Raw genomic sequence first — 14,608 nt, forward strand, 5'->3', positions numbered from 1 at the left:
TAGAACCCATCATTTATAATTCGGTTGTCAGAAAACAAATTATAAGGATGCAGCAATTAAATATGGTCTTTTGTTCTAGTAGTCTTAAACTATAAAGGTACGGGAAATTGTGGTTACGTATATGGTGGTCGGAAACGTAAAACGTAATAAACCCTACGAATTGTTTCTTGTGACATTGACACCTTACGTGTTTAATTACAACATAAATGTCTCTAAAACATTTTATACAATGACTTGGTCATATATGGAGGGAAACCTTTTAAAACGGACAGTTCTTTATTTTCATTTAAACAATTGCATTTTGACAATTATCTTTGCTCTTGTTCTTAGTTTAAAAAAGTAGTTATCAAAGATATCAATCGGAAATGTTGTCAACGCAAATTACTATACTTCTCAACACTATCGTTACTATTAACATTTATGTTGGTTATATTGAGTGAATATATCCCTCCTACTGTGTTAATATATACCAGCACTGAATGGATAACAAACATAAAAATGTGAACCTGCAAATTTTTCTTTGTTTTAAGCAAAACATAACTAACAAGAATGTGTTCATAGTACACGGATGCCCCAATCGCACAATCATTTTCTATGTTCAGTGGACCGTGAAATTGGGGTCAAAACTTTAACTTGGAATTACAATTAGAAAGATCATATCATAGGGAACATGTGTACTAAGTTTCAAGTTGATGTAACTTTAACTTCATCAAAAACTACCTTGACCAAAAACTTTAACCTGAAGCGAACGGACGCACGGACGGACGAACGGACGAACGGACGGAAGCACAGACCAGAAAACATTATGCCCCTCTACTATCGTAGGTGGCGCATAAAAATGTTCCATCTGTTTATGACTATTGTCCGCCTTTTCGTATTTTTCCTTTGGTTTTTTTTTTCAACATGTTAATTTTGATTGTCACATTTGTATCATACATTTACAAATTTGGACAAACAAACAAAACAATTCTGATCTGGGCGAATGATACGTATATGTGTAAAAATATAAAAGTCAAATTAAATGTATCAAACTAACAATGGCTCTCTTCAATTAACAACTGATCTTATAAATTCGGACTTCCTTAAAAAAAATCAGTGTCGAAACTTTATGTGAATTAGTGAAACAAGAAATTAAAATGAAGGTCAATCGTTCTTTGTTGGTCAGCGATGTACTAAATATTACGATTATGTAGACCAAAAGTAGTTACTTGATGATACTATGAAATGAAATGAGTGGAAACTGGCCGAATTACACTAAAAATTACAATCCCCTTCTCTTTCATGAATGTGACCTATCGAATTAAACTATTTACTGGATTTGTTATCACATAAGCAACACGACGGGTGCCACATGTGGAGCAGGATCTGCTTACCCTTCCGGAGCACCTGAGATCACCCCTAGTTTTTGGTGGGGTTCGTGTTGTTTATTCTTTAGTTTTCTATGTTGGGTCATGTGTACTATTGTTTGTCTTTTTCATTTTTAGCCATGGCGTTGTCAGTTTATTTTCGATTTATGAGTTTGACTGTCCCTTTGGTATCTTTCGTCCCTCTTTTACCTTAGCCGTATTTGGCACATCTTTTTTGGGGTGTTGTGTCCCTAATGCTCTTCTACGTTGTACTTATTTGGCTTTATAACTATTTTGAAATGACAGTCACTGATGAGTCTAATGAAAACGAAACGCAAGTCTGGCGTATAAAATTATAATCCTGGTTCCTTTGATAACCAATTATAGTAATTCTAGATAAAATACAGTTAACTTGTAAGTGTCAGTATCTGCAATATTGAAACAAGCTTTAGCACTTATTGCTGGTTGATAAGTTACAAAAATGAAACTTAAGTAAGACGACGCCTTGAGACATATAATACAAAACATGAATAAACAGATCAAATACAATTGATGCTTTGTCTATATCAACTGAATTCGAAATATTTCTTTGCATAAACACTTGCTGATCAATAAATCAATAAATCATACTACTCAAAGGCAAATGAACAATGATAAAATAGGCCAAATATATAGTTTTGTTTTTAATCTTGGAAAAGGACAAAAAAGTAAAAAACTTAACGTTCGTCAAATAGCATTGAAAGCCGAAACAGAGATTTGTCTACAAGTGTTACTCAGTTTTTTTAACTCACCCTTAAATTGCGGCCACTAACTGACGCTTTACAAATGTCGCCTTTTTAAATAAATAAAGTCTTATGTTTATGCTGTATCGTATCATCATGATAGGTATACATGTATATGTAAAATCGACATGTCAATATCTTCCGATTTGGAAGACGAGATGTTTCGTTGATGTGTTTGTGATAAGTGGACACATTATTTAATCAAGAAGGGAGTCGGCAAATGAAAATTTCCAAAAGTCCAAATGGTAAGTTTTCAACATATTCCAGTAAGTTAATGACAAATACGCAGGGAACATTTGAATATAATCCTATTACTACATTTTAGTAACGAATTAAAGAAGCGTTGGATGCAGAAAAAATAAACCATAGAAACTTCAAACAGAGAATCAGAAATCATCGTCTACATATCTTTGTTGGTTTATGACCTTCACTTAAAACTATTTTGAAAGGTTTTACGTTTATATTTGCCAGTTTGTATGAATAAATTTAAAAAAAGTCCTTTTGGTCCACATCTTCCAGACCATTCCCATCATAATATTAGGAGACAGTAGAATACAAATCATTTTCAATAAGGCAGATAATCGTTCTTCCATCAAAATATTGAGTACGATTTATCGTACTTTGACTCAATAATTAACCAAGCAAATTACTGCATTTGGTTTTCGAACAAAAATGAGTATACTTCAATAAGACAGCAAATAACGACAAAAATAACCAACCCTATACAGTATATTTTTAGGAATAATTTTCAAAAGAAGATCAAGTACACAAATATTTCTGATGAAAAGAGAAGTAAAAGTGGATGTCTGTCAGTGTATAAATAGTGTACAAATACTGTGTAAATAGTGTACAAATAGACCTGCCATGTATTAGAAGTGGATGCCTGTCAGTGTATAAATAGTGTATAAATAGACCTGTCATGTATTAAAAGTGGATGTCTGTCAGTGTATAAATAGTGTACAAATAGACCTGTCATGTATTAAAAGTGGATGCCTGTCAGTGTATAAATAGTGTATAAATAGACCTGTCAGTGTATAAATAGTGTACAAATAGATCTGTCATGTATTAAAAGTGGATGCCTGTCAGTGTATAAATAGTGTATAAATAGACCTGTCATGTATTAAAAGTGGATGCCTGTCAGTGTATAAATAGTGTATAAATAGACCTGTCAGTGTATAAATAGTGTACAAATAGACCTGTCATGTATTAAAAGTGGATGTCTGTCAGTGTATAAATAGTGTACAAATAGACCTGTCATGTATTAAAAGTGGATGCCTGTCAGTGTATAAATAGTGTACAAATAGACATGCCATGTATTTAGTTGTCTATACTAACCATAAAAGTGAATGCCTGTCAGTGTATAAATAGTGTACAGATAGACCTGCCATGTGTTAGAAGTGGATGCCTGTCAGTGTATAAATAGTGTACAAATAGACCTGCCATGTATTAGAAGTGGATGCCTGTCAGTGTATAAATAGTGTACAAATAGACCTGCCATGTATTAGAAGTGGATGTCTGTCAGTGTATAAATAGTGTACAAATAGACCTGCCATGTATTAGAAGTGGATGCCTGTCAGTGTATAAATAGTGTATAAATAGACCTGCCATGTATTAGAAGTGGATGCCTATCAGTGTATAAATAGTGTACAAATAGACCTGCCATGTATTAGAAGTAGATACCTATCAGTGTATAAATAGTGTACAAATAGACCTGCCATGTATTTAGTTGTCTATACCAACCAAATTTATTGATCAGTTTCTTTCACATGTCTTTATCTGAATGCATGTACATGTAGGTTGAATATAAAAGAAAACAAAACAAAAGGATTAATTCTGCCAGGCCATGCACATTATATGTACAGGATTTAAAAAGTTAATGGATCTTGGTGTAAGCCGATGCAATCATTTCCACAGGTACTTGGGACTAAACAGTTTTTGTTGGTCCTCCCCTATTTTTCAAAACAACACATTTTTTTTGTTCTATTATAATAGCACTTATTTTCGTATTTTTCTGTGTCAGACTTACACACTATTTATCCTACTCAGGATCAGAAGCAGCAATTTACTAGACCTACGGTTATTACACTTTACTCAGTACTTGGAGTATAGAATGTGTGCACAAAATCAAGCATTTAGTACTCTAATGCTTTTTTACCACAAATTTGAATTTTGTGTTTTGAGCACTTATTTTGTACACTGAATATTTGGGAAAGAATAATTTTTTTTGTTGAAGTCCCCTCCCTTAATTCTAAAATCCGTAATGTTTGTGTTTGGTTTTCGAATGATTACACTTATTTTCTTGTTTTTCTGTGTTACACTTAGTATGGTGTTCAATAGAAAGACGAATGAAAGACAATGCGTGGTTCTTTTGTACTGTTTTTGTGTGCTGACCTAGATTGTTTTACGTGTTCGTTTTTATTCTGTGGTTAGGTACGGTCTTTGGTATTGACATGTATATCTATTATACGTTCATTTTTATAAGTTTGCTGTTTGTAAAAGTATAAATGTGTCTAAATACTAAGGATTTTCTTATATTAGACAGATAACCTTAGCTTTATTTGCCACAACTTTTTTGGTCATCAACTTTGTTTGGCTTTCTTCATTTATTACTTCTTGGTCATCAACTTTGTTTGGCTTTCTTCATTTATTACTTCTTGGTCATTAATTTTTGGACATCAACTTTGTTTGGCTTTCTTCAAAGATACATGAGCGTCACTTATGAATCTTATGTAAACGAAATACGCGTCTGGCGTATTAAATTATAAGCCTGGTACCTGATAAATATTAGCATGTCGAAATGTTCTATTGTTTTATTTATTTGTGTATTTCTGTCCTAAATGTTCTTCCATTTATTTGTAGTCCTGTCATGTAATGTTGTCACGTTAGTGTTATGTTTAACATTGCCATAAAAGTGCGAGGTTTGGCAAGGCAAAAAGCCAGGATCAACCCACCATTTTTCTTACAATGTCCTGTAGCAAAGAAAATGTTGTTTTCTCATAGATCGTTTCTGTGTGCGTTGTATTGTCGTTTGGTTTTTTGTTGCACTTCAGTGTTTCTGTTGTTTCATTGTTTTCCTGTTATGTTTAATGTATTTCCATCAGTTTTAGTTTGTAACCCGGATTTGTTTTGTCTATATCAATTAATGACTATCGAACAGCGGTATACTACTGTTTCACTGTTCTATTATAAATGAATCCATGTCCCAAAATATAATATTTTGATTGTAAAGCATTTCCAAATGGGGTGCTAAAGGGACAAAGGCCATAATGTGTTAATAAATTTCTTTCCCGCATATATCGAAACGTGCAGTCATTGCTTAGATAAACACATCAAAGATACCAGGATTAAATTTTGAGTTGACACCAGACGCGCGTTTCGTCTACAAAAGATTCACAAGTGACGCTCGAAACCAAAAAAGTTAAAAAGGTTAAATATTTTGTAAACACTTAATTTATAAATATGACCATATCAATGATAATACATGTGAGCACAGAAGTGCTGACTACTGAGCTGGTGATACCCTCAGGGAAGTAAAACTCCACCAGCAGTGGCATCGACCCAGTGGTTGTAAATAAACTCAGTATAGATACCAGGATTGAATTTTGTATTTACGCCGGACGCACATTTCTTCTACAAAAGACTCAACAGTGACGCTTAAAACAAAAAAAAAAGTACGAAGTTGAAGACCATTGAGAACCCAAATTCCTCCCCCCCCCCCCCTCCAAAAAAAACCAAATACAGCTAAGGTAATCAATTCCTGAGGCAGAAAAACCTTAGTATTTCAAAAATTCAAAAGTTTTGTAAACAATGAATTTATAAATCTGACAATATCAATATACATGTATACCTAATCTATATTCTACAAATTGTAGTTATCACAAACTTTATGTCTTGGCATTTGATTTTAAAGTATGACTTTGTTTACGTTGTCTTTTCAAGTGACCTCATAACAATGGCCCTTTATTTTATTTTGCCTCTGGGCCAAGATGTTAAATCACAACCTGGTTTCTACCTTCAACTAATTTCTATCGGTTCTGAACATATCATTTGCAGCCTTTTTTGTTTTGTTTTGTTTTGTTTTTCGTTTTTTCTTTAACACACGATCAAATTATAAGAATTAAGATGGCATATCCTTGTTTATGCTGTTGATGTGTTTCCTTTGGTTTTAATTTGTAACCCTAAATTGTTTTCTCTCAATCGATTTATGACTTTCGAACTGCGGGTATACTACTGTTGCCTTTATTTACCGTGAGACTATTAACAGTTCTACAAATTATGTCATGTGTCAGTATTATTAATCAACAAATCTAATATTTGTAAATACAAAAGCAACATCTATCATGCAATATTGTAAAAATAACATGTGTGCTATTAATTGATAGTTTATCAACAGCGGCCACTAATAAAATATATGCACCCTTTTCAACTTTCGTATAATACTCTGCTTACTGAAGAGATTGTGTCCAGTGGGCGTTGTGTTTTAAAGTCAGTGTGTTTGTTCCTTCTATCGTTCGTTCGTCGAACGTTGTGCTTGCAACTCTTCCTTACATTGAGACTGTGTTTCATTTATGTTTGAACTTTTAAACATCATCAGTATCGTATAGCATTTTGCACCTCTAATTATATTTTGATGAAAAGAAATGTTTGGATTACCCCTAGCAAAACATAGACTTTGCTATTTTTATAAAAAGAGAAGACATCTTTTAAACCATTATCTTACTATGGAACTTACTTACTTAGATCTTTTTTATTTATATAGAATGAAATTCAAAACAGTGTGGCTGTGGCCATTGATTGACATATTAAATTCATCCATTGACTGGGACAATTTAGGTGAACGTTTGTATGTAACGATCACTGCTCATTATGTACTTGTTAAAGACACTTAAACTATGGAGTCACCAAAGGTTCTCAACACCTTAATAAAGTAATTCGAAAAATTAATCAGAAATAACACGATGTTTTGATTTATATCAATTATATAAATCAAAACATAAAGGTTATTCCTGATTAATTTTTCGAATTATTTTCTAATTAAAGGCGTTAAGAAACCTTTGGTGACCCCACTGTTTAAATGTCTATCGTAGGTACGTCGTAAACAGTGGTCGTTACAGACAAACGTTCACGTAAATTGTCCCAGTCAATGGATGAATTTAATGTGTCAATCAATGGCCACAGCCACACTGTTTTGAATTTCATTCTAATGTCATTGTAATGTTTTTTTTTATTTGAATTAAGCGGAAAAGGGGGATGGGTGGTAATGCAGGAAAGCATTGAATATTTCCCTATTTATAAGCAGGATGTAATTTTATTCTCGTTTTTCTACTTTATAATGGCGTCATGGCATTTAGTCATTCATGGGGATCTGCAAAAATTGTGAAACCATTTACTTTGTTTACAATTATTTACTAACTAATGTTTGAAATGAGAGCAAAATATTTATTATATAGAATAAACATAAATAATTGATTTTTTTCCAGAATCCTATGTTGTCGTCAGCCCGTTGTCTCTTCATCCTTTCTCGTGTTTCATTTAACAGCTTTCTACAATTTACCAAAAGGAGAATATAAAAATAAGATGGACTCTGTAGAACTATTGTAAGAATTCTATGCACTATTTTCATCATAATCCATTGTTTTAAAAATTAATCCAAAACAATAAAAATATACTTTAAAATTTTTATTCAGACGAAATGCTATTTCATAAATAATTATTTTTTATTAAACTTCATAGAATTCCATAAAGTTTTGAACAAGCTTTAAATGTTAATCCGATATTGAATCTAGATGATAACTGCAAAAAAACATGGAATAGATTTTCATTAAGAAATAAGAGAAAAAACACAACTAATTATGCTCTGCATAGATGCGGTCTTTTGAACATAAAAAAAACCATCTGTTCACGTTTAATTAAAGGAAAGTTGACAAAAGTATTGATATCTAAAAAAAAACAATCAAACCACAGACTAACCCTAAATGATGACGCCGCCCCCCCCCCTTTTTTTTGTAAAATGATTAATCAGACTAGACTTCGTGAACTTTGCCATTTCCCGTGTCTTTAATTTTAATGCGACAAATCTTTACTTATTAAGATATTTTTCGCTGGTATTTACTTATCATGTCAAAGTCATGTGTTTAGCCGTGCTGGAGTTGACGAGTGCGTCGAAAAAATGTCACTCAGTCATTTTGAAATTCAAAATACAGTAACACATTGCTTACGCTGAGACTGACAATCATGACACCTTCAAAGCAACACAGGATTGAGCATGTTTAACCCCAAACACCCCATTCTATTCTAAAGAACATAAGTTAATTAACTCTCGTTGTATCTTACTCGGTTGAAAGTTTTCACATGGTCTAAAATAACATACATGTAGCTGAATAATGATCCCCACTCAGTATAAGCTCTAGATATATTTTAAGTCTAAGGTACGACCATTTGATTTGAGGGGGAAGTATGAGATATATGAGTGAAAAAAATCTGACTCTGATTTTTGCCTTGAACAAAAATTCTGGCCGTATCTTGATTAAAAACAATACTCCTATTCACTTTTTTGCTATAAGAACTGAAAATTTCCAACAGAATAATTTAGCATTAAATGAACATGATGAATAAAAAACTGGCGTATTTTTTTTTTGGGGGGGGAGGGGGGAAGTTTGCAGTTCTGCTGTTTCGCCGAACTGATATATTGTTTTTTTTTCCTCAAGACCAGACTGCAACCTGACTGCTGGGTGTGGTCTTTCTGTCTCCATTTATCGACCGTCGTTCATAAATTCGTTGTCACTTCAGACCCATTCGTAGCCTTTTGTTGATTTAAAAACCCTCACTTCCCTTCATCTTGTTTGGTGAAACATAACAACCAAACATTTAAATAAAATTGCGTGTTCGTCTGTTTTAACTCGTGTCGGTCGTATTGTAAAGTTCTTTGAATAGCCCGGCGTATATCTTTTTTATAACAAGAAATCTAACGAGGTTATGCTCACTTAACATACAACAAACGAGAATTTTCCCTGTCTATTTTTCACTGAAAAGGCTCACATCAAATATATCAGTACATAGCTTTGAATCCATACTATCGTTTTATGATTAATAGGGAGAATAAAGCATAAAAAATGTCCTACCCTTACACTTAACAGCAACTATAAAAAAAATACATGCCCCACGTCAGTAACCGTTTAAAAAGTGCATTTTACACTTATTTTATGTTTTTTTAAGTCTAAAAAAGGTCCCAAAAATTTTCGCCTCGCTACGCTCGCTAAAATTTTGAAAACTTCGCCCCCTTTCAAAAATCCTGGATTCCCCCCTGATTTATGTACTATCTATTTGACTAATAGTATTTTTTTTAGTTAATGATTAACATGTAAATAATGATGAAATATAACAAACCTTTTTAAATCCGTTGTTTCCAAATTTTGGATAACCTCCTAAACCTTGCATCCCCATTCCTAAACCTGTGCCGGGATTGTCCCATCCTTCAAATCCAGATGGATAAAATCCAGGATCCATCATTTCTTTAAGATATCCACCATTTCCGTCATTGAATTGTCCACTCATTCCCCTTTTGCCATTTTTACTCCAATTTTCTAATTGAAAAATGATATCTTGTGTTAAAATGTGCTTTATTGTCATAATATTACTTTTTATCATGCTAAAATACATTATCTTTTTTTTTCTATCAATTAACTTTCCGCTGGTAACATTTCTATATAAATCTGTGTTTTGTGAAGAATAAAAGCTCGTTCATATTTAAAAAAAAATCTCCTTTTTATGACGAAAAATCAAATTTGTAAAAAAAAAATGTTTGTAGGTTATAATAAAATATGCCAAACGTACTGCTTTCGAACGGGGTTTTCTTGAGGAACATACATTAGAATGCTTAAGGGAAACAAAGAAAAATCAATCATGGTGAGCAAAATTTTTATGATGACAGCCATAAAAAGAAGGAAAATACAATACGAAACTAATTTTACTCGAGGCAGTGAGAATCTTACTACTGTTAAAATGTTATGAATAGTTATCAAAAGTACCAGGATTATATTTAAGTACGTCAGACGCGCGTTTCGTCTACATCAGTCACGCTCATATCAAAATAGTTATAAAGCCAAACAAGTACAAAGTTGAAGACCATTGAGGATCCAAAATTCCAAAAAGTAGTTAAGAAAGTGTCAAATACTAGTATATGATAATGGTGTACTAGGGAAACGAATAAGAAAAAAGTCATTGAAGTTATTGAAATAATATTTTGATGAACAAACAGAATTTCACGCAATAAGTAAGAGTCCATACACCAAGAATATACAGAAAATCCAATTTTTGTTTTTAAACCAGAAGAAAAAAGAATTAATTTTCAAAATATATCGGATGTGTTCGGTTCAACAAGATTTTTTTTTAAATTACTATTCCCATTCACGTAGGTATAAGAAAGTAAGTAATTTACTTTTTTTGTAGTGACCTGTATAAAAACAATGTGTCATACAATTATGTTTTTTTTTTAAACCACACCAAACTATACCCGACCCATTGTGCCTAAAAGATCAGGCTAGAAATTGTATGCGACTCACCATAATCTGGAAATCTGGTCCAGTCCATTTTTAATCCATACACACATGCACACAAAAGTCCCAATAAATACACAATTATTTTCTGCCGCCCGAATAATTGCATCTGAAAAAGAAAATGATACAGTTGTTTGCAAAATAATAATTAAAAAAAGTTACTCAATTAGATGAATTAAAAAATTTGCTACTGAAACTACTACAAAATGAAGTAGATACACAAATTTATCATTATCTTTATAAACAGATTCAAACCTTTACGCTTCAAGTACACAGTGCAGGAATAACTTTGTGGAAACTACAGAATAAATCCTTTTTATAGTCAGACAATAAACAGCAAAACAATTGCGCATTCTATTTGATGTGTTTCAGCTTTTGATGTTGCCATTTGATTAGGGTCTTTCCGTTTTGAATTTTCCTCGGAGTTCAATATTTTGTGATTTTACTTTTTTTTCTAATTAGCTAACTACGACTGATATCGTAATTATTAAAATGTTTTGATAATTTATAAGTTTGGCTTCTGAATTATTAAAACATTTTAATAACTTATAAGCTTGGCTTCTGAATTATCAAATCATAGTAATAAACAATTTTCAGTAGCATGAAAACACAAAATTATATAATATGAATCATAGTACTCATTGACTAACAAGAGATTAGCGTTATAGGTCTAAAAAATAAACACGAGATAAAAAACTTGTAGTTTTCAAACCTGCTCTATTGTCAGGTACCTGTTCCACGTGAGGAACATAGGCATACGAACACCATATCTTAATGTTTAGGATTACTTAGAGTGTTGATGGCAGATCAGTGCGTGTTACTATAAAATGTATTCGAAACTATTTTGAGCTTGACTCTTTGCATTGATAAATAATGTAAATTGCCCTGAAGATGTGTTTTTTGTATGTCGTTGGGTTACTGTCTCATTTTTCTAACTTTGTATTATCATATGTTTTAATTGGCATTATTAGCTCAAATATTCCCACACAATTATCTTTTTGTTAAAAATATATGTTTCTACTATATCCGATAATGGACTTTAGCAGATTATCTTAACATTCGAAAATAATTGCTTAATCCGTACTTACATTTATTTCTTTATTATTCTGTTTTATATACTAATTAAAAAATAGTTTATTTTCAGTTTTGGAAATGTTCTCTAACCATAAACATCGGGCTCAATATTGTTACATCGTAACGATACTTGTGCATCTCATAAGTTTTACAACATTTCTGAAGACTTGCAGTGTTACTTCAGCTTATCTGATTAACAACATAGTATCGAATTCATAACAGTGTGGCTATGGACATTGATTGGCGCACTTTAATATCCCATTGACTGGGACAGATTAGGTGAACGTTCGTCTATAACGCCCATTGCTCACGACGTCCTTAATATAAACATTTAAACCGTGGGGTCACCAAAGGTTCTCAACGCCTATATAAAAAAAATTCGAAATACTAATCAGGAATTTGTGTTTTGATTTATATTGATTAATTAAACGTCCTTTACTTGTGTTTTTGTTATGTTTCGACAATCAATTTTCATAATAAGATATCGCAAAGCCATGTTCTTTCAGAAAAAAGAATGACTTACTGAATGCATGTATTGATTGATTATCTTTTTCGGATTTAACAATTGCGATTGTCGAGTTATGTAATCTTTTAACTTTTATCTGGTCTAATTTTATTTTAGAACGAATGCATAATCCACTTTCAAAAGTTGTGCAAATACGAAACATAAAGACAAAATATACTTCTGCCCTCAGGCTGTCCTTTTCGTACTTGAAAGTTATTGGATAGTAAGAAAGCTATTTGGATTAAACCTTGTGAAATTTGCATGCATTTACGTTATTGTATTAGCAAAATGTATCATTTGGTGTATATAGGAAACTTAAACCGTTCTGCTATACTGCTACTATACTTGTGAAAAACACTTGGCAACATGCAGAAACGCATTCATCTTGTCTTTATAAAAAAATCGACCCAATTTACATAGAAATGGACGTCTTCGTGCATTTGTGATCGCAAATAAAATATGTTCCGGACCTTATGAGTATTTGGACCATACGTGTATGGTTGGACCATATTAGTATACCCTTATGGTCATGATATATGCGTATGGTCCAAATACTCATATGGTCCGGAACACATAGATGATATTCTGTGCGTTGTCGGTCGTCTATTAAATTTTTTTCTTTTGTTGATGGATTTGACGTCTTTCTGTGAGTGATTATTTGTTCATGACTTAAAACTTACTTGCAAATAATTTAAAAACAAGACTTGATTTATAAAAATGTCCTAACAAACAATGATTTTTTTTAAGCATACATCACATCCATTGCAAAAGGCTAAAATTCGCCAGGTCTTTAATTTCAACTAAGTGAGTTGACTAAATTAATGTTGCGGACCATTTTCCAATTTCCATGCGGTATCCCTATTTTTTTTTCTCACTCATCTTTTATGTTTGTTTTTTTTTCATCCCAAGACCTCTTGGAGCTTTCATTCTATAAAGTGTGTATTTTGCTAATGGTCGAAGGCCATACGGGGACCTATAGCTTGATAACGCCTGTTGGTCCCTGGAAAGAATGTGTCTGATTGCCTATCACACTTCATATTCTTATTTTAACATGCAGTTATATCTATGATAAGAATGAAAATTGAATTGTCATTGAGACAAAAACCCAACCAAAGAGCAAAAAAAAAAAGAAAAAAAAAAGCCCAAGGCAACATGTAGATCTTTCGTATCAAGGGAATTGCTATAAATATATTTATTTCAGGTTAATAGTATTAGGCCATACTCAAGTTATAAAATAGATCTTGTCGTCAACTTTTGCTACCAGCTTCTATGTTTCTATAATGCACTGTTCATCTTTTTTGGGCTTCGACTTTTCCATTGGACAGACAATTTTGTTTTCGACTGTTTTAAAAAGATGCATTTTTTTACAAAATCATACAAGTAAGGAGTCTCTGGCCTTTGGTAGTGTTGTATGTTAATTAATGTTTGTTTATTTATTTGTTTAGGAAATAAGTATGACGTACATTTTCACTGAACTAGGACACTTTTTATAATAGTTTTTCGATATCGCTCGGGCAAAAATAATCACGAATATAATGTTTACCCATGTTAAAACTACAATAAAGTATAGTTTGCATCAATTATTTCTTGAACCTACCATTTTTTTTGTCTGTGTTGGATTTGTGTGGCATTGAAAAAAACGGGTATAAACTACACAGTGCAGCTTCCAACAAGAATACAAGATTTATTGATTTTCAAAATGCGACCAAAATTAAAAATTTGCTCGCAGCGGAAAAAATTCAACAGTTTGATTTTCATTGAAATAAAATAATTGTTATGATTTACACACCGTTACTTTTTCCAATATAAATATTCGAACTATTTTGTTTGTTGTTTCCTTTATAAATTTACATCATTTTTAAAAAGACCACGCGTCTTCGATATTTAGAAGACTATAAAAGCGATGTTCATTATCTTTCTTCTGCTGTAAGTTTAATTTAGTTATTTTGTGTCATAATTGCCATCTCGTATGTTTTAAATTTGAATAAAGAAGATTCAGGTTGTCTTATACGTCAATGATACACACAAAAAAACCGATAACAAATAAAATAAGGTGCAACATTCATTCTCCATGAAAAGAATACATCACATGGATGTAATTTTTGTAAGAAAAATACCAATTTCGTGAGAAGTTGTGTGTTGGACTTGAAGAGCCAAGACAAACTGACAAATATCTGAATGAACGAATCGATTTATGGTATATAAAAAAAAACATAGCCCACATGGTTAGCATTGAATAAATAGAAGGCCACTCTTAAATGATCACAACGTAGAAGTTTTTGTTCTCTTAATCAATAAGATATTTTCTGAAATAACGCGTTTTTTTTTTTACCATGAATAAACTTT

The 14,608-nt window shown here is 32.1% G+C and overlaps 1 protein-coding gene across 1 annotated transcript; it reads right to left on the bottom strand.

Moving 5' to 3' along the window:
- Positions 1 to 7,546: 7,546 nt before the first annotated feature.
- Positions 7,547 to 11,087, bottom strand: LOC139514886 (uncharacterized). The gene is made up of 4 exons (XM_071304476.1): positions 10,939 to 11,087; positions 10,690 to 10,792; positions 9,515 to 9,711; positions 7,547 to 7,671 (listed from the first exon to the last, which is right to left on the bottom strand). The coding sequence occupies exons 2-4, from the start codon at positions 10,790 to 10,792 to the stop codon at positions 7,657 to 7,659; spliced, it is 315 nt and encodes a 104-aa protein (XP_071160577.1). The 5' UTR covers positions 10,939 to 11,087; the 3' UTR covers positions 7,547 to 7,656.
- Between the last annotated feature and the right edge of the window lie 3,521 nt (positions 11,088 to 14,608).

The sequence above is a fragment of the Mytilus edulis genome, chromosome 3, assembly GCF_963676685.1.
Source record: "Mytilus edulis chromosome 3, xbMytEdul2.2, whole genome shotgun sequence".
Lineage (NCBI taxonomy): Eukaryota > Metazoa > Mollusca > Bivalvia > Mytilida > Mytilidae > Mytilus > Mytilus edulis.